This window comes from Sarcophilus harrisii, chromosome 3, assembly GCF_902635505.1.
Source record: "Sarcophilus harrisii chromosome 3, mSarHar1.11, whole genome shotgun sequence".
Classification (NCBI taxonomy): domain Eukaryota; kingdom Metazoa; phylum Chordata; class Mammalia; order Dasyuromorphia; family Dasyuridae; genus Sarcophilus; species Sarcophilus harrisii.
The window spans coordinates 415,604,233-415,630,076 of record NC_045428.1 but is presented as its reverse complement, the minus strand read 5'-3'; the positions used below and the strand labels follow the sequence as shown (position 1 = coordinate 415,630,076).

Genomic DNA, 25,844 nt, shown 5'->3' with positions numbered 1-25,844 from the left:
TAAAAGTGTAAACTCTTTAGTTTAGCCTCCATTGGGAATCCAAATTAAGGCTATTATCTAATACTGTTCCAAAGAAATAAGGTACAATCTAGTGAAATGAAATGAAATTTCTAAAAGGTAGGGCTCTAAACTTTCTGTTTTTTAGAATAATTTTAGATCCTATCACAACTGTTCATAGATTCCACCTTCAAAACTTAAAATTTTTTTTTAGTTCTACTTTGAATTCTGAGTTTTTATGCTTTATATATAATAAAGTAGATAAAATGGCCATGCCGAAAATAGACAATTGTGGCAGCTTGTGTCTTTGCACTTTATTTCTAACTGTGTTTTCCATATTATATTTATCATTTTAAATAGCAGTGCTACTTTATCTACTATACACTAGAGAATCACTTCTCCTGCATTTCCCTTAGCTAGCCATAGAAAATCTGTAATTTATATTTTCACTGTAAGTATCCCATTTAACACTTGTTCTAGTAGGGCTTTGTTTCTGACCACTCCTTTTAGCTGGTAGAAACTATTCTGAAGTCCCATTCTATTTTTTTTTTTTTTTTTTTTGGCTGAAGCAATTGAGGTTAAGTGATTTGTTCAGGGTCACACAATTAGGAAGTGTTAAGTGTCTGAGGTCAAATTTGAACTCAGGTCCTCCTGACTTCAGGGCTGGGTCTCTATCCACTGCACCACCTAGCTGCCCTGTCATCCTATCATAATTGCTTTGGTACCTCAATTTTGGTATCTGACTTTCACTCTAGTTCTTGTCATTTAAGTTACTGATGAAAGTTTGGTCATGCTTTATTAGGTACTAGAAGAAGATTGCAGGTGTTATATTCCTTAAGTTGATGTGCCAAAAATAATTATTACTTGTTGAATGATGCTCCAGTCAGTTGTGCATCCTCTACACTCATCTAACATATCTGTTTATTTTAACAAAAAATCTCAGAGAGATTTATAAATACTTTTCAACCTCTAAAGAGATATTTAATCTTTCTCCCAGCAAGTAAGAAAATAAATTGTGGACTTGTACTTACCAATAAGACTACCAAAAAAGTTAGTAACTAAATTTCGCCTAATTAGGCCAATTTTGAAAAACAAAGAAATGTCATTCTACATTCTTGGATTCTTAAAAATCCCTACATAAGAGACAAAGAATAAGCATGGACTATTTAAAAAAAAAAAAAACACCTTTTACAAGCCATTCTCTGTCATGGAAGCCTATTTTTTCCCATACTAGAAATGCTACATGGCTGAAAATCTTGGAACATTACTATTTCTGGAGAATCAAAATAACATTTGACCTAAAGGTCAACAGAATGATGTATGGTGGGTGTGATTAGATGAAAACATATCATTAAGACAACACATAAAACAAAAAAATTAAGGATATGTTTGGAAAGGGAGGTGGTCTCAAAATGAAGTAAGAACAAAGGGGTGAAAAGAGAGACAATGTAAGGCTACACTGCTACCCTCAAGTATTCAAGAAAACAGAGGAAGGCCTTTAGTATGATGGGGAAATAGTCTACAGAGACATATAAAAGGGATGGACAAGAATTGCACAAGATGTGACAGCACGAATCTTCTGCAATCTGCATGAGAGAAGGGAGTATCCACATCATTGTGTAGTATTGAATTAGATATTTAAAGAATGCAAGCTAACTTTCTACCACCCTGTCATTGTCTGCCATCATGAAGACAGTAATTTGCAGAGTCAGGTTTCAGGTACTGAATTCTTAGATTTATTGGTCACTAGGAATAGAAGGCAACAAGAAAGGAAGAAAACTGAAATTGTAATTTAACACTATAGAAATAAACCCGGCTTACTGATGTCTGAGGGAAAGGTCAGGGAAGCTGGGCTCCAGCAGGTTGTCAAACACAGGAAGTTCCTTAGTTGAAGGATGTTAAGCAAACAGCAAATCTGGGGAGGCAAAAGCCCTAAGCACCACAAAGCCACATTCTCCATGTAGGAGATATTAATTGGCTTCAAGTGGCAGGGTTCAGAGACAGGGCCTTCTTGATATCAGGATAATACAACAGTTTTAATGCACTAGTACAGTGTCTACTTTTCAACTGTGTAAAGTGTGTGCATGCTTCATTTAAAATTTTTTTATCCAGGCATTCATCCACCCTGATGGAAGGGAACAGTGAGATAAATAATGCAAAAAAGTTATTATTGTAAATATAATTTATTCTTAGTTTAGGAATGAATGGCATATTTTTTATAGTTGATTTATTCTCCCAAATCACATATTTCTTAGGACGACATTAAATTGGATTTGCATTCCCAGGGTATACACTAACTATACTGCAATTCTGTTTTTTGAACTAGATTACAAACTCCTTTAGCAATGGGACTGTGTTTTGTACCATTGGGGATCCCCTTGAATATTTAGCACAGTGCATTGTACATATCAAGCACTTAATGCTGTTACATTGACTTTCTGATGGACTGATCAATAGTATAGGAAAGGGATTCAGAAATAGGTTGAATGAATAAACCTGTCTTAGAAGTAAAGTTTTCTATAGATAATTGTATTCGTGGGAAAAATATATTTCTTTCTTTTTTGCTGAGGCAATTGGAGTTAAGTGACTTGCCCAGGGTCACACAGCTAGTAAGTATCTGAGACCAAATTTGAACTCAGGTCCTCCTGACTTCAGGGCTGGTGCTCTATCCACTGCACCACCTAGCTGCTCTAGAAAAATATATTTCAATGAGTATGAATAAAGGCAGATAACTGAAAATTGACTCACCATATTTGCCTTTATTGTATATTATACATTATATTTTATTTATATTGCATATACTATTTTAAGATTTATAAGATGCTTCATGTGTATTATCTCATATGATTTGAAGATGACATTTATTATTTTCCCTATTTTACAAATGAAGAAACTGAGGCTGAAAGAGGATAATCCAAAAATTTACACTTTCTCAGTACCCACTGATCCTGGGTCACTACTCTTCCTCTGATTGGAGAGGAGAGGATAGATTCATCTTAGATTTTCTATTTTAAGAAGGGTACCCACGGCAGCCATCTCATCAATTCTCACATGGATTTCATCATGCTCTCTGGAATCTCATCATCCTACAAGACTTTATTAATTTTGAAATTCATACCTTCCCAGTTATATGCACCACTTCTTATAATACCTAGCACTTAGTAAGAACCCGGCACATGGTAGGCATTTAATAAATGTTTATTGACTCATGGACTTATCGTGGGGTCAACACAATCAAGTGAATGAGGATTCAGACTGAGGTCTTAGATGGAGGAGTCCTTTAAAAACTGTGCTTATATTTTCACTTTACCATGAATAAAAATAATCAAATAATCTTTAATGGGTCAGTAATAGAATTATCTGGGAGGAGGGAAAATTGTTGAAATGCTGAAAGAGGAGATCTTAAGCCCCTAAGAAGGAGTAGCATAAGCTTGAAGCTTGAAACTCATTTTTGGGAAGGTAAACAGGTTTTGAGGGTGATCTTGGTCAATATGAATCAGTTACTGTCATGCTAGCTAGATACTAAGAAAAGCTTAGCAAAGAAAATTAGTCTGGGATAATTGGCTTACAGTCTCCAGACTAATTGGAAGGGGACATGCCACTTGGAGAAGCTGACTCAAAGGTACATTGTGTACCTGGTTTTGATGGTGTACATGATTCAGTCAAACACCAAAAGCTTCTCAGAAGTGGGTAGCCAAGGTGATCAAAGTGGGAAGAGAAAAAAGTCTAGATTTGGCAAGATTAAAGAAGTCCATGAAAGGAGTGTATTGAAGGAATAAATGTATGTTTCAGGTCTGTTTTGATGTCTCATTAAAGGAAGCTGTTATTAATGAAAGCCCTGAGTACTGTAATTTAATGTAGAATAAGACTTACTTGCATAAGGCTCTTAGAATGTTTAATTAATATCTTCTGAAGCAAAGAAAAACAGGACTATCCTCAAAGGGGATGCTTTTCCCCTTTGTGACTGGATAAGGGAGAAGAACAGCAACATATTCTATTAAGTTTTGTGGATCTCTAAATTCCAAAGTCTTGCATCATAGCAACCCCAGTATAGAATGTTTATGGAGAAATAGGCAAGATAATGGTAATATCCAATTTTACATTAATTGAAGAAATTGTGCAGATTGCTAAATGTAATTCCCTTAGCCTTTACCAAGATACAAATAACTTTATATTTATCCTTTTTTTCCATTCCTAATATAGAGGGAATAGTAAATCATCATGCTTACTTGGATCCGGGCAGAATCCCCACTTTTCATCTTTTTCATATCGGCTTGTTGTGGCACACCACGGCTGTCCATCTTCTCTGCCTTCTCGGATACATTCATAATGCCATTGGCCATTATATTGGAAGGGAAACACACATGGCATTCCATGGGAATTTCCTTTAACTGTGTATAATTCTATGCCGGAAAAAAAAAATTACAGAAGTAAAAAACAATTAAGTAAGGGTCCCCTGAATTTCCTTTTTTGGAAAGAAAAATATTATACACTTCTCCAGCTACATATACTTCCTATTCTATAACACCAACTAATTTTTATCTTGCATTTTGCATTTTGCTTGTTGTCAGACACATTGTCTCATTTTATGATCATATGACCTGTGAGATCATTAGCAGAAGTACTAATGATGAGGTTTAGATTTAGGGAACCAAAATGAAATTAGGATTTCTGGTGGTCAGGGAGTTAAATGATAAGGTCTAGTGGCAGGTTCGGGGTTCAGGGAACCAAATGGAGAGGTTTGGCTCCCCTGTAACCCCTTGGATTTGGCACAAGGATAGGGAGTTTTGCGGACTCCCTTCTGGCAGCGCAGAGATTCTCTGCAAGGGAATTTACAGACCTGGAAAATCTAGATTGATAAAAGATTGTAAAGGGCTGAAAATCTGAGTTGATGCACTGAGGTCGGACAACCCAGCACTTAAGGCTAATTACCAATTGGATAATACTCTATTAGTACATGCTTGGAAAATGGCCCTCCCCATTATTCTGTGCTGGTTCAATCTTTTGGTATATACAAAGAATTGTGGGAAGGATTAGGGAGTGGAGTAAGACAAGCCAGAGTCACTTTGGCGGTAGATGAGGAAAAAGGAAGTCATGGAGATCCTGAGTCCATCCAATTCACTTCTACCCCTAAAGACCGAAAATAAAGACCAAGAACTTTTGCTTATCCTGATTCCGGCTGATTCTAAGGTATCCAGGGTGCTAACTCAATCTTCACAAAAGAGGTTTATTATGGGGATTGGAAGTAAGGTTAGAAATGCTAACAGAGAGGCATAAAGTCTGGTTAGGGAAATAGGTGAGAGTAAAGAGCGTATGCCCACTAGAATATTCTTTCCAGTGCCAGAGACCCTTGGTGTGCCAAGCATAGGGCTGGCATGTTTGGAACCTCTGCAAAGAGAAGATTTTAGTTTGGCTCTTTTATAAGAGGAGCTTTGGCTACAAGCTGAAGGGGAGTGGGTGGAGTTCCAAGTTGGCTCCTAGCTGGGTCTTAGCTTGAGATGGAATTTGAATTGAATTTAATGAGTTTCAGGACTGAGCCAACCCCACCCTCAGCTGTTTGTTCCTCAGGCAGAGTCCTTTATTGAGGCAGAGTTGAAGGAGATTTTTCTCCTTCAAGGATTTTCAAAGTTTCAGGGTCCTCTCTTCACTATTATCTTCATTTTATAGAAGAGGAAACTGAAACTCAAAAAGATCACAATATCATAGGATTATAGATTTAGATCTGGAAGGGACTTTAGAAGTCATCAAATCCATCTCCTTCATTTAAAGTTGAGGAAATGGGTCTGAGAAAGGACAAGTGACTTTTCCAAAATCAGCCAACAAGTGGTGGAAGCAGTATTGAAATTCATGTGTCCAGGTTCCAAATCCTATACTTTTCCTACTACATCATGCTATTAAAATGAATATCCAGTTCATAAAGTGGGAAAAGTCTTAACAAATGATAGTATATACATGTAATGAAATACTATATAGTGCCCTAAGAAAAACAAAGAGAATGGTTTCAGAGAAGACTTGTATGAACTAAGTTAAATGGAATGAGCAAAACCAAAGGAACAATTCATAGTATAATAATGTTGTAAACATTACTAAAGTAATGTTGTAAAAGTATACAACTTGAAAGACCTAAGAACTTTGATCAGTGTGATGACCAACAGTGTCACCAGAGGACCAGTGATGAAATATGCTTCTGTCTCCTTGTGGAATGGAAAATAGACATGGGCAACATAAGAATTAGTTTTGTTTGACTATCTATATGTGTTTACAAGAGTTTTCTGTTTAGGTTTTTTGTTTATGCTCTTTTTTTTCCCCAGGGAAGGGGAGAAAATGTTTAACAAATGGGAGAATATGTAATTGAATTAAAAATACATATCCAGTTCTAGGAAACATCTAAAAATTTGTTAAAGCGATTAGCTTTAGAACAATTAGCATACTAAACCAAAAGGACAACTGGTACCTCACTGAAACATGGGGATCTAAAGGGGAAAATTCTTGTTTTCTTGAAATACTTAATTCTTTCTTCTAGTTGTAAGTATAGCCTGGAGAAAAGTCTTTCTCTGCCTCTAGAGGCTTTGTGCTATCAGCCAAAGCTTTTTACATGTAGGGCATTGCTCCAGGAGTTCAGTCAATCAGTCATCAATAATTTATTAAGTACTTACTATCTTCCAGGAATTGTGCTAAATGCTGAGGGTACAAAGTCAGTCAGTCAGTAACTAATCAAAAGGTAAAACAAGTTCCTACTCCCAAGGAACTCACATTCTAATGGAGGAGACAACTTGCAAATAATTAGTACATATAAGATATAGGTTATATAAAATACATGCATACATACATATACATACATATATATATCTATCATATATATAGTATAATGTATAAATTATGTCTGAAACTTCCCTTTCTTCTGATGCATAAGTTCTCTTTTTTTTGTTTTGTCTCTATGTCCTTTGGATTTAAGTAAATCTTTCTATAATTCCATTCAATATGGAATGAAATTAATTCTAGAGTTTACTATGCATATAAATGTAAGAAATAGAATGAAGAAATTAATTAATTTTAGCATGTCTTTCACTAAATCATTGTCAATGATATTTTCTAACTTAGTCTGAAAAAAAAGATTTGTAACCAAACCTCATTCATGGTTTTAGTTAAGAGAAATTATTTTATCAGCCATTTCTTTCAAAATTTCCAGATGAACTATAAAGGTCCCTCTCTTTTTACCCTGCAGCCCAGCCTCTCATCATTCTCATTACAATCCCCCCTTTTTTTCTAGCATGACTACTTTTGAGAAAATGTAATTATTTACCAAATATTCCCTATACCTGTTTTTAATTTTTTCCCCATACCTCTTGACAAGCTTTGTGCCTCAAGGGATAGGAACTATGTCCTAATAGTCTAGCTATGCTGTAGTTCTTTAGGGACACAGCTGTTTGTTTCAATCTAATTTTCATTCATATTTAGAGAGTTAAATCCTACAGAGATCCTTTCTGTAGATAAATTCTGGGTGTAGGTAGATGACTGAAAGGTATAAAGGTGGGAAAGCATCAAATAAAAACATCAGTGTACTATTGAGAGGATAGGTGATTCTGCCACCTACAAAGCACCAACTTCACACATATAGTTTCATTGTGCAACTTCTGAGGTTCACTGGTCACAGCTCTTTCCTCACTGTTTGCTTATGGAGGGGAAAATCTGGTTTTGAATATCCTCCCACAGTCCCAGTCTTTCAGAACTCCCTTTCTTCTGTTGCCAAGCCTAAAAGCTGAGTTGTCAAAGCAGAGAAATACTTATTGGGGAAGTCACACAATACAGAAACATAATGAACTCCTGGTGGCAAGTATGAAGATGCAGAATTTATCAGTGCTTTTGTAACAGCATATTATATGTATTAGCCAGACTTTGAGTAAGTTGGATTGTAGATATGTCACCTACCCTAAGAGGAAGCTTCAGTAGTAAGCTTGGGGGAAAAAAAGAGCCCTACCTCAAAGCAGAAACAAATTGCTTTTGTCAAAGTAGATTTTTTTTTCCTTTTTTCTCTCTTCTTCACTATTTACTTCTTTTGATATATAAGAATTCTTCCCTCTAGATACTTGGAAATTGTAGTATAAATGTTAAAATAGACCTAGAGGAAGGCCTCTGGTCCATTGGTAGATTCTCTGTGGATAAACTATGAAAAGACATAGATAAGAGTCAGATAGTCTGGAAAGGAAAGAATAGACTGCAATGAGTATTGATGGGTTTTGTATCAATGAGATCACAGATTGACATATTCAAGGATATATTAATTACTCTTCAATTCTGAAGTCAGCCACTAGAATTTGACAAAATTATTCCCATAGTCGTGGAATCATACTCATAGACTTAAAGGCCATCTAAATTCAATGCTTTCATTTTAAAAATGAAGAAAGTAAGATCCAGTGAAATTGTTACTTGCACAGAAAGGAAATAGCAAGGGAAGGGAACCAAGATCCTCTGACAATCATCCCAGAATTTTTTTTTCTTTTGGTAGAGAAGTTGGATTGGATTATTTCTTTTTTCCCTCAATAGTATTTTATTTTTTCTAATATATGTAAAGATAGTTTTGAACATTCAGTTTTGTAAAACTTTGTGTTCCAAATTTTTTCCCTCCCTCCTTCACTTCACTTCTACCCAAGATAACAAGCAATCTGATATAAGTTAAATATGTACTATACTTTAAGACATATTTCCATATTATTGTTCCATAAGAAATGATCAGCAGGATGATTTCAGGAAGGCCTAGAGAAACTTACGTGAGCTTATCCTAAGTGAAGTGAGTAGAACCAAGAGAATATTGTACATAGCAACAAGATTATATGACGATCATCTGTGATGGACTTGACTATTTTCAACAGTGAGGTGATTCTTAGCCAATTCCAATAGACTTGTGATGAAAAGAGCCATATGCTTCCAGAAAGAGGACTATGGTGACATAGTATTTTCACCTTTGTTGTTTTTTCCTTTTATTTTTTCTCTTTTTTTTTTCTTTTTACGTGATATTTCTTGTGCAGCATGATAAATGAGGAACTATTTTTAGAAGAATTGCATGTTTAACCTACATTGGGTTACTTTCTCTCTAGGGGAACAGATAAGGATAAGGGAGGGAGAAAAAATTTGGAACACAGAGTTTTGCCCTTGCAAAATGAAATGTTGAAAACTATCTTTGCATGTATTTTAAAAATAAAAAGCTATTATCAAAAAAACATATTTCTATATTTGTCATATGCAAGGAAAATCATACCAAAAGAAAAAAAAAAAAACATGAGAAAGAAAACAAACAAAAAAGTGAAAATAATATGCTTCAATCCATATTCAGTCTCCATGGTTCACTCTTTGAATGTGATTGGCATTTAAAATCCCAAATCTATTGAAATTGCCTTGAATCACTACATTGTTGAGAAGAGCTAAGTTCATAATTGATCATCATATAATCTTCTTGTTATTATATACAAAACTTTTCTTCTGGTTATGCTTACTTCACTCAGCATCAGTTCATGCATATCTTTTCAGGCTTTTTAAAAAAAATAAGCCTGCTCATCATTTCTTATAGAATAATAATATTCCATTACATTCATATAACTTAACTTACTCAGCCATTCCCCCGCTGATGGGCATCCACTCAATTTCCAGTTCCTGCTACTATGAAAACAGCTGCTACAAATATTTTTTGCACATTTTCTCTTCTTCTTTCATCCCAGAACTCTTTCTACAGCACCATGCTGCTTCTAAAGACTTTTTTTTTCAATAAGTAAATATGGAACTAAAAAGTAATTAGCATGGCTAATATACAAATGTGTTTTGTATGACTATACAAATTTGATAATAGGTTCTATTTCCTTGCCTTCCTAATAGATGGGGGTGCGGGGAAGGAGAGAGGAAGAGAATTCTAACTGAAAATAAAATAAAATTTAATTTTTAAAGAAAACCTAAATTCTCCAATATTTATAGGAATTTATCAAAATGGGCATTACTTGACATAATACCTAGAAAATTGTAACATGCAAAGCAATTTTATAATAGTACATAAGACATGTAAATTCCTGTTTTTACCTTGAAAAGGATGTTCACAGACATTATCACCCCCTGACATGTACTGTATCCATTTCTGGGAAGACTGTCTTGTAGTCACCACCAGTTTCCTGTTCTTTACCTCTAGCATATGTTGATAAGGGCCGATTACTGCCTTTCTGTAACAACGCCACCACATGGAAAAATGAGTAGAATCACATTCAAAGAGACCCAGAGGTTGCTCTGGGGCACTGAGGTTTAATCCTAGGCATGTGTTGGTGTTTATGTTATACAAATGGCGTTTGGAAACCCATTTCCATAACATAGATGTGGTTGGTTGTTTGCAATTCTCCAGGACCAATCCAAATTTACTTGCTTGGATGCATGTCATAAGGTCTTCATTTTGGATAATGAATATTCCTTTGCCTGAAAGAAAAAGAAATATTAAGAGTCAGACATTCCATATATATGAGACAAACTAGAAATATATATATATAATATATATATATATACACATATATACACAGATATGTGTGTGTGTGTGTGTGTGTGTGTATTTCTTTGTAATGGCCACTTGATTTCCTGATCTATAGCTTTCCACTTCTCACAGTGACAACTTAATTTTGATCTAAGGGACTGGGGGGAGGGAATCCTTATCTATGGCCCCAGGACCAATGTGGCCCCTAAACAGGAACATATAAGACCTCTGGATATATAACCCATTAGCTCAAACATTAAGTTAGCCTTGACATCAATTCCCTTCTGATTTTGTACTTTGGTACTTGCTGTGTTATTTCGCTTGTCTGACTCTTTGAGACCCTATTTGGAATTTTCTTGGCAAAGATACTGGAGTAGTTTACCATTTTCTTCACCAGCTCATTTTTATAGATTAGGAAACTGAGGCAAACAAGGTGAAGTGACTTGCCCAGGATCACAGAGCTAGTGTCTGATACCAGATTTTAATCCAGAAAGAGAAATCTTCCTGATTCCAAGCCTACCCCTCTATTCGCTATGCTACTTAGTTGCCTTACTTTGGTACTAGAAATAGGATTATTATGTTGCATCTTGTAACTAACATGTCTCATTTCCTTATTCCAATAAATCACTATTGATTAAACCCATACTGAGACACTGTGTTAATAACTGGATCCTTGTCTTGATTCCTATGCCCATATACCCATCTTGGTATCCTTTGCTCCAGAACTAGTATCAGAGTTCTGCCTCTGAATTCTTGCTCCTAATAATGAGGTCTCTGCCATTTGAGACCAGAAGCTCTTTGATGGTGGTTCCCTACCTCCTTTGATTGCTGGCAATTCTCTTCTGCCAGACCTGCCTAATGGTGAATCCCTAGAAGCTTAGATCTCTAACATTATCTATTACTTGCCACTTACTCACTATCCCACTCTATCCTTTTGCATGATTCTATGCATCTGGAGAGGGGAGTAATAAATTTGTCCCAATGCTTCCCTTTTTATCGAAAGTTAAGAACTTTCTAGCTAAGCTCTTCATTTTTTTTTTCATTAGATGCTTTGCTTGGTGTCAATCCAAGAACATCATGCTATTTCCAGGATATGATCATCACCTGAAACCACATCACTATGGAGACTAAACAGCTCTGATACTCAACATCTTCTCAGTATCCTCAGCTATTTCTCCCTTTCTGATTGTAGGACTGGAGATGAAAAAATAAGCTCTTCCCATAGAGAGCTCATAACTTTCCAAGTAAGTGATAACAAATATAATGCCCTCAGCCAGTTTATCCTCTAATGGCTAGGCCTTTCTTACACCTCTTAATTTCTATTGCAAATTTCCATTTATGTTCTCTATTGGTGGAGAAATTATTTTATCAAGTGGTCCAAGATTGTTTAAGCAATAGTAAAATGTTCCATGCTGATCAAAGTTAGAAGAGATTAACAGATGGAGATGGAGTTGAATGCATAGTGAAATAGAAAACGTGCTGAAATGTCAACCAATAAGATCTGTGTTCAAATGCCATGCTCTTCCATGTTGTATAGGACAAGTCACTTAACCTTTCTGAGCTTCTTCATTATAAAATATAATATTTATAGTAAAATTTGCCTCATAGGATTGTTGTAAGAAAAAGAATTTTTAGAAGTGATCTAGCAGAGTGGGGAGGGTAGAAGAGAGACAAATTTGTAACACAAGGTTTTTCAAAGATGAGTGTTGAAAACTATCTTTGCATGTATTTGGGAAAATGAAAAGCCATTTTTAAAAAAGAATTAAAGTAGTACCAATAATTGGAGAATATCTGAACAAATTATGGGAAATGAAAGAAATGAAATAATATTGGGCTATATTATTAAAGTGTTGATTTTGGATAACCTTGGGAAGGCTTGTATGGATTGAGAAGTAAAATGAGCAGAACCATGAGAAAAACTTGAACAAAAATGAACAATTGTGAAAGAGTTCAGAATTTTGGCCAACAAAATAATCAACCATAATTTCTTTTTTTTCTTAAAGCTTTTTATTTTCAAAACACATGCACTGATAATTTTCAGCATTCAAGCTTGCAAAAACCTTATATTCCACAATTTTTTCTCTCTCCCTTCTTTCCCATCCCTCCCCCAAATCCAACGTATGTTAAACATGAATCAACTATAATTCCAAAGAGCAGATAAAGTATCCTACTAACTCCCTGAATGATAAAAAGATGATGAATTAATATGCATTCTGAGACATATATTTGGATGTGGGCAATATGGGAATTTGTTAGATACTTATTTGTGACAAAGATTTTTATCTTGTTTTTCTTATTTTTTTTCTCCCAGGGGAGAGTTTGGGGACTTGGGAGGAAAAGGGAAATGAGATGGGGGGAGGGAATCTTGACAAAAAAACAAAAAACAAAAAATGTTTTCAAAATTATAGAAGACTATATAAATATAATTGATTATTAAATAATCATACTTTTCAAGCATTCCAGACTTACTCTTTTGGCAATATACTTTAAGATACTAAATTAGTTGTATGAAAGCTATTGTTATCAGGATAGAATTAGAAATAAAATCAAAAGTAGAGAGGAGTATGTATAGTTTTAGTAAAGATTTTATTCTGAACATGGGAGAGTGCCTGAAGAAATCATGTATTTCCAAAATATTTGCTAAATGATAATAATCATTCAGAATCAAAAATGTCTTTACCAGGTGCTACATGGTCAAAAGTAATTTCCTTTCTCTTCTCTCTTCTTTTCCAAGATGTGTTAAAGTTCACTTCTAATATTTATCATTGTCTAATCATCTCCAGACTGACCAATTAGAGTTATACTTATTTTTCACAACAGATAATTCTGAGCTTTGCTCTATATCATTTATTTGTTACTTCTTTAGTCTTGAAGTAATTCTTTTTTTCTTATGTTCAATGCAGCAGGATAAGGATGGTTTTTTTTTTGAGGGGGGGGGTGCGAGGAAGGTGATGTGATATCAGTAAAAGATAAAAACACCTGTATTTAATATTTGAAGATTTACAAAACATTTCCTTATGACAAACTTACAATTTTTTTTATCTCTATTTTAGATATGAAGAAAATGAGACTTCGGATATTAGATAAATTGCCCAAAATCACATAGCTAATAGGTGTTAGAACAGGGATTCAAATCTAACTCTTCTCATGTCATGGAGAATGTTCTTCTGTCTATTTCATGGTTTAAAAAAATTTGCATATATATACAGATCAAAAGAAAGGTTTTTTTTTTTTGTTTGTTTGTTTTTTTAAAGAAAAATGGTTAGGGAGGAGGAGATTGTTGTTGTTCAAGCATTTTGATCATGTCTCTGTGATCCCATTTGGGGTTTTCTTGGCAAAAGTACTAGAGTGGTTTGTAATTTCCTTCTCCAACTCATTTTATAGATGAAAAACTGAGACAAACAGGGTTGAGTTACTTGCTCAGGTCCCATTGTTAGTATCAGGGTCCATATTTGAATTCAGGGCTTCCTGACTCCAGGCCCAGTGCTCTATCTCCTGTGACATTAGCTGCCCAGTGAATAGATAGATTATGGACAAATGCTAGGCTACTGAAATCAGGAATGGATGAATACATTTTAAAACTTCCAGTCTGTCTTTGTTTGAAAATAAAAGTAACAGAATGACAACTTCTAAAGTCAGATCTATGGTCATTCAGATATATTCTTAAGTAGAAGTAACTCAACCCAATTCCCTGTTGCTTGAGATTTGAAATGCTGATGTGGTCATGCTTCAGTGGGTAGTAACTGTAACACCTAAGGACTTAGGTGCTTCAAAGATTAAAGATATTAAGAGATAATCTAGTCTAACCTCATTTTACAGTTGATGAAATAGAAGCCCAGAGACAATGAGACTTAGCTAAAGTAAAGCTGACAAATCCAGTACTCTTTCTACCACAGTATGAAAATTTTCCAAATGTCTTTAAGTAGGATGATTCATTAAATCATCATTTAAGGTAGCTATCATCATGGCATTTCAAAAAAAAACAAAAAATTGTAACTGTATGTGTAATACTATAAGCATTTATCAAGCCTAGGCAGAGAATGGGATGTCCTGGCTAAGTCCCATTTTGCTCAATAGGAAGTTGCCATATGTGTAGCCTCACATTTGCCTTTCAAAAAGTCCTCAAAATTAATCTTAGGCAAGAAGTTTCAGCATTTATTGGTACCAATAAATATGCCACCTCAAGAAAAGAATTCTATTCCATTATAATAGGTAAAAAAATAACAGCCCCCCCCCCCCCCCCCATCTAGTTATAATAGGCTCTGGTTTGAACACCATTAATCTCCATAAATTCACTGAGGAGACACTATAATTATCTTCAAAAAGACTGCAAGGAGATCCAATACATGTATCAACAGTCCTATTGTATTATACGTGCCCATCTGTGTTAGCTGTAACAAGAGAAGATGTGAAAATAAACTACTATTCCTTGATATCTGTTGCTGTCAAATTTCAAAAGCGATAAAAATCAAATGTGGAAGGAATCAAGATTGATTATATACGTCAAGGACATCAGTTCTGCTTGAACACTTATTAACTGATTAATGCAGTGCTGCCAGAATTACTAAGGCTCTTTCCAGGAAAATGTTATTATACTTCCCTTCATAATTACAAGTTCTAGAGTAGAAAAGGAATTGATTTACTCAAAGTAATTGAGTAGAAAGAGCACCAGATTTAAAGACAGAGGAGCTACATTCAAATCCCTGGTCTACCACTATCTGTGTGATCTTGGGCACCTTATTTCATGTTTACTGACCTACTTTGTCTTTAAAATGAGGAGATTGAACTCGATGACCTCTAAAATGACATCTAACTCTAAGTCTATATCATTAAACTGTTACTCATAAAAAAATACTCCAAAGTTTAGATTTTTCCGTAGTGTTGCCCAAATACATCATTGCAGAATTGCTAAATGAAATATCAGACTGTCCAAGAAGAAATTTGACCTTGACCTGTAGGAATAATCTCCATTTTTTGCAAAGGAGGAGGAAAGACGTCATAAAGTCATCCTCCTTTGCCAGGAGAACTTAAATTCATTTTCTTTTATACTACTATCAAGTGGCATATGAACAATTCCTGGAAATCTGGTCCTAGAATCTTGGCCTGGAAAATGATAATTAGTCCAATCTATATTAGACTAGTGCATACTACAGTGGATCTGTGGTCTCATTGATGTAGGTGCTCTTTACATTACTCATTCATGACTACAGATGCTGTGAAATCTTGTCTATCACCTCCCATGAGTTGACCAGGGGAGGTCTCCTCTAGGCAGTCCCCCAACCCAAATATACTTAGGTTGCTGTTCAGCCATTTTTCAATTCTCTCTGACCCTCTGTGACTCCTTTTGGGGTTTTACTAGAAAAAATACTGTAGTAATTATTTCCTTCTTTAGTTCATTTTAAAGATAAAATAACTGAGGTAAACGGGGTTGAATGATTTGCTCAGACTCTCACATAATAAATGTCTGAGATATGATTTTAATTCAGATCCTCCTGATTTCAGACCTGGCACTCTATTTCCTGTGCCACCCAAATGTACTACCTAGCTGTCTTTAAAAAGTGGTTACTAATGAGGTATGTAGGCTGCTGTATTTATTCCATGTTCTCAACACAAGCTCAGAACTGTGTAGTAATGGATGTCTTATCTAAAGCAAATGTCTTATAAAAATTTTTTGCACTTAATTGTATTTTTTTTCTAATTACATGTAAAGATAATTTTCAACATTCATGTTAGTAAGATTTTGAGTTCCAAATTTTCCTTCCTCTCTCTCACTTTCTTCCCTCCTTCCCCAAAGCAGCAAACAATCTGATATAAGTTGCACAAGTGCAATCATGTTAAACATATTATCACATTAGTCATGTTGTGAAAGAAGAATCAGAACAGAAAAGAAAAAAAAAACTACAAGAAAGAAAAAGTAAATAACAAAAAAAAACAGAGTGAAAAATAGTATGCTTCAATCTGCATTAGATTCTATAATTCTTTTTCTGGATGTGGATGGTATTTTCCATCACAAGTTTTTTCGAATTTTCTTGGATCATTGTATTGCTGAGAAGAGCTAAGTCTGTCATAGTTGATCATCACATATTGTTGCTGATATTATGTATAATGTTCTCCTGGTTCTGTTCTTTTCAATCAGTATCTGTTCATGTAAATCTTTCCTGATTTTTCTGAAATCCACCAGCTCATCATTATTTATATAACAACAGTATATAACAGTATGCCCTAAAATTTCTGATTCTTTTCCACTACAAAAAAAGAGTTGCTTTAAATGTTTTTGTGCATGTAGGTTCTTTTATCTGGAATTTAGATTTAGTAGTGATATTGCTGGATCAAAGGGTATACACCTTTTTTTTTTTTTAATTTATTTATTTTTTTAATAGCCTTTTATTTACAGGATATATGCATGGGTAACTTTACAGCATTAACAATTGCCAAACCTCTTGTTCCAATTTTTCACCTCTTACCCCCCCACCCCCTCTCCTAGATGGCAGGATGACCAGTAGATATTAAATATATTAAAATATAAATTAGATACACAATAAGTGGGTATACACCTTTTGATTGTTCTTTGGGCATATTCTAAATTGCTTTCCAGCATGAATTTAACCAAAAAAACTGAAGATTTATGTGGATCTATTTTATATCCTGCATATTTAACAAAGTTATTGTTTCAAATAGTTATTATTTAAAAGAAAAATCCATTTATTTCTATGCTCTCTAGTGTTTTTAATAGGAATAGATGCTGGATTTTGTCAAAAGGTTTTTTTCTGCATCTATTGAGATAATCATATGATTTCTATTAGTTTTGTTATTGATGTGGTCAGTTATGCTGATAGTTTTCCCAATATTGAACCAGTTCTGCATTTCTAGTATAAATTACATCAGGTTATAGGCTATTATCCTTGTGATAAATTGCTTTAATCTCTTTGCTAGTACTTTGTCCAAAGTTTTTGTATCAATATTCATTAGGGAAATGGGAATTTTTCTGTTTCAGCTTTTCATGTTTTAGGTAACAGCACAATATTTATGTCATAAAAGGAATTTGGTAGCACTCATTCTTGGCCATTATTATAAAGTATTGGAATTAATTGTTTTTTTTAAATCTTTGGCAGAATTCACTTATAAATACATCTGGAGATGTTTCTTGGAGTGTTCATTGATGGCCTTTCAATTTCTTTTCCCAAAAAGGGGTTAATTATTTTATTTTTTCTCTTAATCTGAGCAATTTATATTTTTGTAAATATTCCTCCATTTCAATTAGATTGCCAGATTTATTGGCATAATAGCTGGGCAGTTGGACAAATAACTCCTAATTATTGTTTTAATTTCCTCTTTATTGGTTGTAAATTTACCTTTTTCATTTTTGATACTGATTGGTTTTTTCCTTTCTTTTTAAAAATCAAATTAACCAAAGATTTATCTATTTTATTGAATTTCCCCCATAAAATCAGCTCTTAGTTTTATTTATTAGTTAAATAGTTTTCTTCCTTTCAATTTTATTAATCTCTCCTTTGATTTTCATAATTTTAAATTTGGTATTTAATTGGGTTTTTAAATTTGTTCTTTTTCTAGCTTTTTAAAGTTGCATGCCTAATTCACTAATTTCTTCTTTCTCCATTTTATTTATGTAAACCTTTAGAGAGATAAACTTTCTCCTAAGAATTGATTTAGCTGCATCTCATAAGTTTTGGTATTTGTCTCATCATCGTCATTCTCTTTGTTTCTGTGATCTGCTGTTTGACCCACTCATTCTTTGGGTTTAGGTTATTTTATTTCCAATTAATTTTTAGCCTGTCTTTCCTGGACCTTAATTACATGTACTTTTTAATTGTAATATGATATGAAAAGGATACATTTAAGATTTCTGCCTTTATGTATTTGTGAAGTTTTTTTATGCTGTAAAAAATGGTCAATTTTTATGTAGATGTCATTTAACACTGAGGAAAAAGGCATATTCCTTTCTATTCCCATTCAGAGCTATCATATTTAATTTTCTAAATTCCATTTAGAATTTATATAAATTCTAAAAATTCTATTTACCTTCTTAATTTTTTTCTTGTTTTCTTGTTTATTTTGTAGTTAGATTTATATAGTTTATATAGTTCTTAAAAGGGGAGGCTGAGATCCTTCACAATTGTATAATTTTGCTGTCTATTTCTTCTTGGAACTCACTTAACTTCTCTAATACTCTGGATGCTATACCACTTGGTATATAAATGTTGAGTATTAATATCACTTCATTTTCTATGGTACCTTTCAAGTAAGTTGTATTTTCCTTCCTTATCTCTTTTAATTAGATCTGTTCTTGCTTTTGTTTTAAGATCAAGATTGCTATCCTTGCTTTTTTATTTACTTTTTGTTTACTTCAGCTGAAGCATAATAATATTCTGCTCCAGTTTTTTACCTTTACTCTGTTTATATCTCTCAGCTTCAAATGTATTTCTTAAAAATAACATATTCCAGGATTCTGATTTTTAATTCATTCTGCCATCTACTGCCATTTTATGGAAGAATTCCTCTCATTCACATTCACAGCTATATGATTAATAACTGAATATTTCCCTTCATCCTATTTTCCTCCATTTATAATTTTCTCTCTCCTTTCTTCCTGTCTGCCTACTACCTCCCTCAATTTGCCCCATCTCTTTTTTTTTGCCTTTCCCTTCCTAATTCCCTGTGGGGTAAAATAAGTTTCTATAATCAACTGATTATATATGTTATTCCCTCTTTGAGCCAAATACAATAAGAGTAAGGTTCAAACAATGTTCATCTCTTTTTTCACTTTTTTCATCTTTTTTCACTCTACTGTAATAGATCTTTTTCATTCTTCATGTGATATAATTTACCCTATTATGCCTCCTCCTTTTCTCTTCTTCTACAATCTCTTTATTTACCCCTTGATTTATCTATTTATTTATAAAGACATACTTTCCAAGGGTTACAAGTATCATATTCCTATGAAGGAATTTTAAACAGTTTAATCTTATTGTGTAATTTTTTCTTTTTCCTTGTTTATCTTTTTATGCTTCTTTTGAGTTTTGAATTTGAAGATTGAAATTTCTGTTCAGCTCTGTTCTTTATCCGGAAATTTTGAAATTTACCTACTTCATTGAATATCCATCTTTTTCCCTGAAAGATTATGCTCAGTTTTAATGGGTATGTGATTCTTGTTGCAATCAAGCTCCTTTGCTTTCCAGAATATTATATTCTAGGCCCGCCAATCCTTTACTGTAGAAGCTGCTAATTCCTGAGTAACCTTGACTATGACTCCTTGATTTGTGAAATGCTTCTTTCTAGCTGCTTGTAATATTTTTTCCTTGACCTGATAATTCTGGAATTTGGCTACAATATTCCTTGGAGTTTTGATTTTGGGATCTCTTTCAGGAGATGATCACTGGATTCTTTCAATGGTTAGGTACTCTCTAGTTCTGAAATATCAGGGCAGTTTTCCTTGATTGTTTCTTGAAAGATGCTGTCCAGGCTTTTTTTTTTTTTTTTTTTTTTTTTTTTTTTTTTTTTTTTGATGGCTTTCAGTTAGTCCATTAATTCTTAAATTATCTCTCCTGGGTCTATTTTCTTGGTCAGTTGTTTTTCCAGTGAGATATTTTGTATTTTCTTCTATTTCTTCATTCTGATGATTTTGTTCTTTTGATTCTTGATGTCTCATAAAGTCATTAGTTTCCACATGCCTAATTCAAATATTTAAGAAATTATTTTCTTAAGTTAGCTTTTAGTATCTCCTTTTCCATTTGGTCAATTCTATTTTCAAAAGAGTTGTTTTCTTCGGTGGACCTCCCCCTCCTCCAACTCCTGACTTGGCTAATTCTACTTTTAAAGAAGTTTTTTTCTTTAGTCAATTTTTGTGCTTCCTTTTCCAGGTTGCTGATTCTTTTTTTTTTTTTTTTTAAAATTCTTCTGTATAAATCTCATTTGCTTTCCCAATTTTTCTTCTATCTTTCTTATTTCATTTTTAAAATCTTTTATGAGCTCTTCCAAGAGAACTTTCTGGGCTTCAGACTAATTCATATTTCCCTTTTCTTCACATGTAAGCATTTTGACATTGTTGCCCTCTTTTGAATTTGCTTTGATCTTCTCTGACACCATATTAGCTTTCTATGGTCAGAGTTCTTCTCCTTCTCCTTCTCCTTCTTCTTCTCATTTTAAAAAATTGAGCTGTGCTTCTTAACCACAAGGGACCCTGTCTCAAGCTTCTTGTGTGGGGGCAAGAGGTCTGTCTGATCACTGGTTTCCATGTCAAGGCATCAAGTGCTTGCAACTTTCTCATTGTCCTGGTATGACCCAGCCTAGTAATGCTTCTTGTGCTGGGGTCCAATGCTGGCAATTAGCCTTTTGCTATGTAAAAAGCATATATGCATATATGATAAATAGGAAATAATTAAAAGAGGGAAATCACTAGAATTAAAATAAATACCTAAAGAAAGAAATTCCTGAGGAAAAATGTGTAAATTCAGATTTAAAGGCTTGAAGAAAAAGAGTTAAAAATACTGAAATCTACAATATTAAGGTAATGGTGGGATCCTCAATATCAACTTCTTTTTTCTTGTTTACAACATATAAGATTTGAAACATTTATGCTCAAAAACAACAGCAAAAACAATACTTCATATTTACATGCAAACTTCTCTCAAGTATTTTGCAGATAAGAAAGCTGAGACTCACAGAGAATAAGTCATCTGTCCAAGTGGCCACATGCCTACGAGCTGAAAGTTATGTCTTCATTTTGGAATCTATTACTCTTTCTACTATACCATATTGTCTCTTCCTCTCCTCTGAATATGAAAAGTTTACATTAGAAAGAGGATAAAAATAAAATTAAAGTGCTTTGTCCACATTCTTGACAAAATTTGCAGTGAAATAATCTATGAATTTTTTATTTTATAAATAAATTGGCTTGAAGGAAAAGAAAAGGGGAAGGGAATAAGTATTTATTTATATAGTACTTACATGTGCCAGGCATTGTGCTAAATGCTTTTATAAATATTACCTCATTTGATCCTCACAATCCAGAGAAGTAGGTGTTATTATTATCTTCATTTTATAGTTGAGGAAAGAAACAGACATCAAGGTGACTTGCCCAGGCTCATATAATCAGTAAGTGTCTGAGGACAGGTTGAACTCTGATCTTCTCTGACTTCAGGCCCAGTTCTCTATCAACTGTACTGCCAAAAGTTTCTAATTTAAATTCTATTATCTAGGAGATTGAACATAACTAAAGCGTGATACATTTAAAGTGACTAAAGATTTGGTATCAATACAATTCCACATAGAGCCAGAATTCATTATTAACATCCTCTATATGGTATCAGTCTTCAGTTTCTAATCTATTTATTATATAATTATTACATTTTATCTATTCTTTCCCATTTGCCTACAAATATATACAAGTCTTTCTCATCTTTTAAAAAGTTCTCTCTAGACTCTGCTATTCCCTCAGGTTATTGTCCTACATCTCACCTCTCTTTTTCAGCTGAATGCCTAGAAAGAAAAAAAACAGTAATGGTTTACTTTTCTGTCCTTTCACTTTCTTCTCAAATGTTTACAATCTGGCTTCTGACCTTGTTATTCAACTGATACTGTTTTCTTCACAGTTACCAATGCTATCTTAATTGTCAAATCTGATAGACTTTTCACAATCCTTTTCCTTTTGACCTCTGTAAGTCATTTGACAGTATTAACTATCTTCTCCTTCTCACCTCCTTCTGCCTTCTCTCCAAGATTTCTTTCTTTTTCTTATAATTGTATTTATTTTGAAAATAAAAAGCTAAGACAGTTTTCAAATTCACCCTTGAAAAACCTTTTGTTCCAAATTTTTCTCCCTCTCTTCTCCCCATCTCCCCCCAGAGTTATTCAATATATATGCAATCCTTCTATACATATTTTCATATTTATCATGCTACGCAAGAAAAACCAAATCAAAAAGAAAAAAAATGAGAGAAAAAACAAGCAAGCAAACAATAACAACAAAAAGATAAAAATACTATGTCATAATCCATATTCAGTCCCCACAGCCCTCTCTCTGGATGCAGATGGCTCTCTCCATCACAAGTCTATTGGAACTGGCCTGAATCACCTCATTGTTGAAAAGAGCCAAATATATCAGAGTTGATCATCACATAATCTTCTTGTTGCTGTGTACAATGTTCTCTTGGTTCTACTCACTTCACTTATCAGTTCACATAAATCTGAGTTTTTCTTAATCCGGATCTTAGTTCTCCTACCAATCTGATATTTTCTCTGCTGATAACTCAAATCTAAAGAAGCAGCATGAGTGCCTCTTCTGAGTTTCAGTTCCAGATCATGAATTTCCTCTTGGACATTTAGAACTGGAAGTCCATAGGTATCTCAAAGTCAAAATGAGTTAGAGGCAGCACAGTATGATTTATACAGCATTGAACTTGGAATCAGGAAGACTTGGGTTAAAGTTGCATCTCAGACATTTGCTGTGGGACACTAGGCAAATAACTTTTCTGTACTTTAACTTTTCTACCACATAGTGAAGAGGTTAGACTTAATAGCTTCTAATGTCCCCTCCAGGTCTATCTTTATGACTTTACAATTTTATAATTTTATAAGCAAGATGAAACCACCCATTTCCAAGACATCCTTATTTCTCTCCTGAGCAGTACCATCCTTCCCACTATCCAGGTTAACAACCCTGATGGCACCCCTGATACTACTCTCTACTTCATGCCACACATCTATTCAGTCAACAAATCTTTCCATTCCAACCTCCTCAGGTAGAAATAGGTAGATTTATCCCTTTCAGTTTATTCATAAGGCTTGTTGTTATGAAACTATTTTCAGTCATATCTGACTCTCGTTAGGGTTTCATGGCAAAGACTGGAATGGTTTACCATTTCCTTCTGTAGTTTATTTTACAAATGATAAATTGAGGTAGACAAGGTTAAATGACTTTCCCACGGTCACAGAGCTAGCCTGTGAGGCTAGATTTGAACTCAAGAAAATAAGTCTTCCTGATTATAAGCCCGACATTGTATCCACTGACCCACCTAATTGCCCCATTCTTAGGCTTACCTTATTATTAATATAAGAAAAAATATGATTATTTAAATAACCTCATGTCATCCCATTATTTACTACCATGGCATAACCTGTGTATCCTATGCCTGGAAAACACTCCCTCTTCACCCCAACAGCACTTTCTACAATTAGTCTATCCTCATATTTCCAGCCAATACCTTCTTCCCTAAATTATTTTGTATTCATTTTGCTTCCTCCCAAGAGATTTTTATATCCTCAAAAGAAGGGATTGTTCACCCTTTTCTCTGCAGTCTCCCTTCATCCATTCTAGCACAATAACTGATAACAGGAAGACTTAATAAATGCACTGAATGATTGCTCTAAATCAGGGGTCCTCAAACTATGGCCCATGGGCCAGATGCAGCAGCTAAGGACAATTATCCCCCTCACCCAGGGTTATGAAGTTTCTTTATTTAAAGGCCCACAAAACAAAGTTTTTGTTTTTACTATAGTCTGACCCTCCAACATTCTGAGAGACAGTGAACTGGCCCCCTATTTAAAAAGTTTGAGGACCCCTGCATATTATTCCATTGGCAAAACATGCATTCCCACAATGTCTATCTAAAGCAGTCTGTTAACAAGCATTTATTTTATTGGTTTGAATCCAGAGAAATATCCTTAATGCATTTTAGGGGACAGCCTCTAGAGCAACCCATTGACTAGCTTCTTTATGATGTGGTCCACCTCCTGAAGTTTTTTCCCTACTCCAACCTCCTGATCAGAATTCAGCTTAGAAAAAAAATGTCAAAATCTGTCATTTGTTTTACTGTTTATAATAATCTGCTGTTCGTGATAAATGTGGAACTATGTATAGAAGAATTGCACAAGTTTAACATAAATTGGATTGCTTGCTATCTAGGGTTGGGAGTCAGAGGAAGGGAGGGAGAAAAATTTGGAACACAGATTTTTGCAAAGGTGAATGTTGAAAACTATCTTTGCATGTATTTTGAAAATAAAAAGTTACTATTTAAAAATAAGTAAATTAAAATAACTTGCTACCTATTCACATTCACCATGAGCTTCAGTGTTCTCTGCATGATACTAATTTTTAATTCTTCAGAGATTGTAATGTTCCTTGACCCACAGTCATGCAATAACATTGGTAGAATATAGTCATTAAAAAGATGGGTCTTTGTTTCATGGAAAAATCTGAAGCTATTTAAATAATTTTGTAGTTTGCCAAAACGAATCCAGCCTGCTTTTGCTTTCCTATTCCTGTTCTAGGCTGAAATTATTGTCTAACACCTTTTGCAGTAACTATCTCATATATGTGTATGTATAAATATATATATATGCATACACATTCACACAGAAATAAGTACATATACGTAGATATAGATACATTTTAATATGTGTGCATATCTATATATATTATAATATATATAAAACATTTCTGTATATATACAGATATATACATATGACTGACAATGTACATATCTACATATATCTAAGTATCTTTTTATCCATATATATGCACATATGCATATAAATGTGTATATACAAATATGTACTATGAAGAAATGGAGTAAAGATTATTATCAAAGAGGTGGATGAGCAAAAAAATGAAGATATGCAAGAGATAACGTTGGCTCATCTATATGTTGGTACCTTTCTAACAACAAAAGAAATTTCCCAGCAAACTGAGTTGTCCCTTGTAGCATTCTTATGGGAATAAAAGGAAAAAGAAATGAGACAGATTGATGATTTGTGCACTACACAATGGGAGGGAATATCCAGATGAGATTAAAGATCCATATGTGTATCTGAGTCTCCATTTTTTTAAAAAGTCATTTTTCTTCTCCTCAGGATAGTAGACTTCCAGATACTTTTCTCTAAGAAGCTTTCTCCATGGAGAATTATCCAAGTGAAGTCAATTCTGATAAGATGTTAACTGATAATGCTTGAAGTTTTAATGGTCTTAGAAGTATTTAACAGAAAGCTTTTGAAACCCCAACCCTTTCAAGCACTAAACATTACAGGGAACTGACACTATAGGCAGCTGGTAGAAGATAGTCTTTTGTTAAATGGAAATTGAAAGAGGAAGTCAGAGTGGATGATCAAGAATAAGGCTATGAAGTCACAAATTCTGATACAATTCAACTTCATGATCCTAAGGTTCTTATTTTAAAGGGGAGGAAACTCAAACCAATAAATATTATGTAACTTGTTTAAGGTCACATGGCTAGCAGGAGATAGATGGAAGATTTGAACCCAGGTTTTACTCCACTTCTTTACTTTAGTCCCCTAAACATAATACTAAGATGAATTAGCCATTGTATCTCTT

The 25,844-nt window shown here is 34.0% G+C and overlaps 1 protein-coding gene across 2 annotated transcripts in view; it reads right to left on the bottom strand.

Moving 5' to 3' along the window:
• PLA2R1 (phospholipase A2 receptor 1) overlaps nucleotides 1-25,844 on the bottom strand; it is a 151,723-nt gene that overhangs the window by 103,972 nt on the left and 21,907 nt on the right. For both annotated transcript variants that reach the window (XM_023499238.2, XM_031960589.1), the window contains exons 2-3: nucleotides 10,063-10,446; nucleotides 4,227-4,400 (exon numbers count right to left, since the gene is read on the bottom strand). In XM_023499238.2, coding sequence (XP_023355006.1) covers nucleotides 4,227-4,400; nucleotides 10,063-10,446 — 558 coding nt within the window. The remainder of the gene's footprint in view (nucleotides 1-4,226; nucleotides 4,401-10,062; nucleotides 10,447-25,844) is intronic.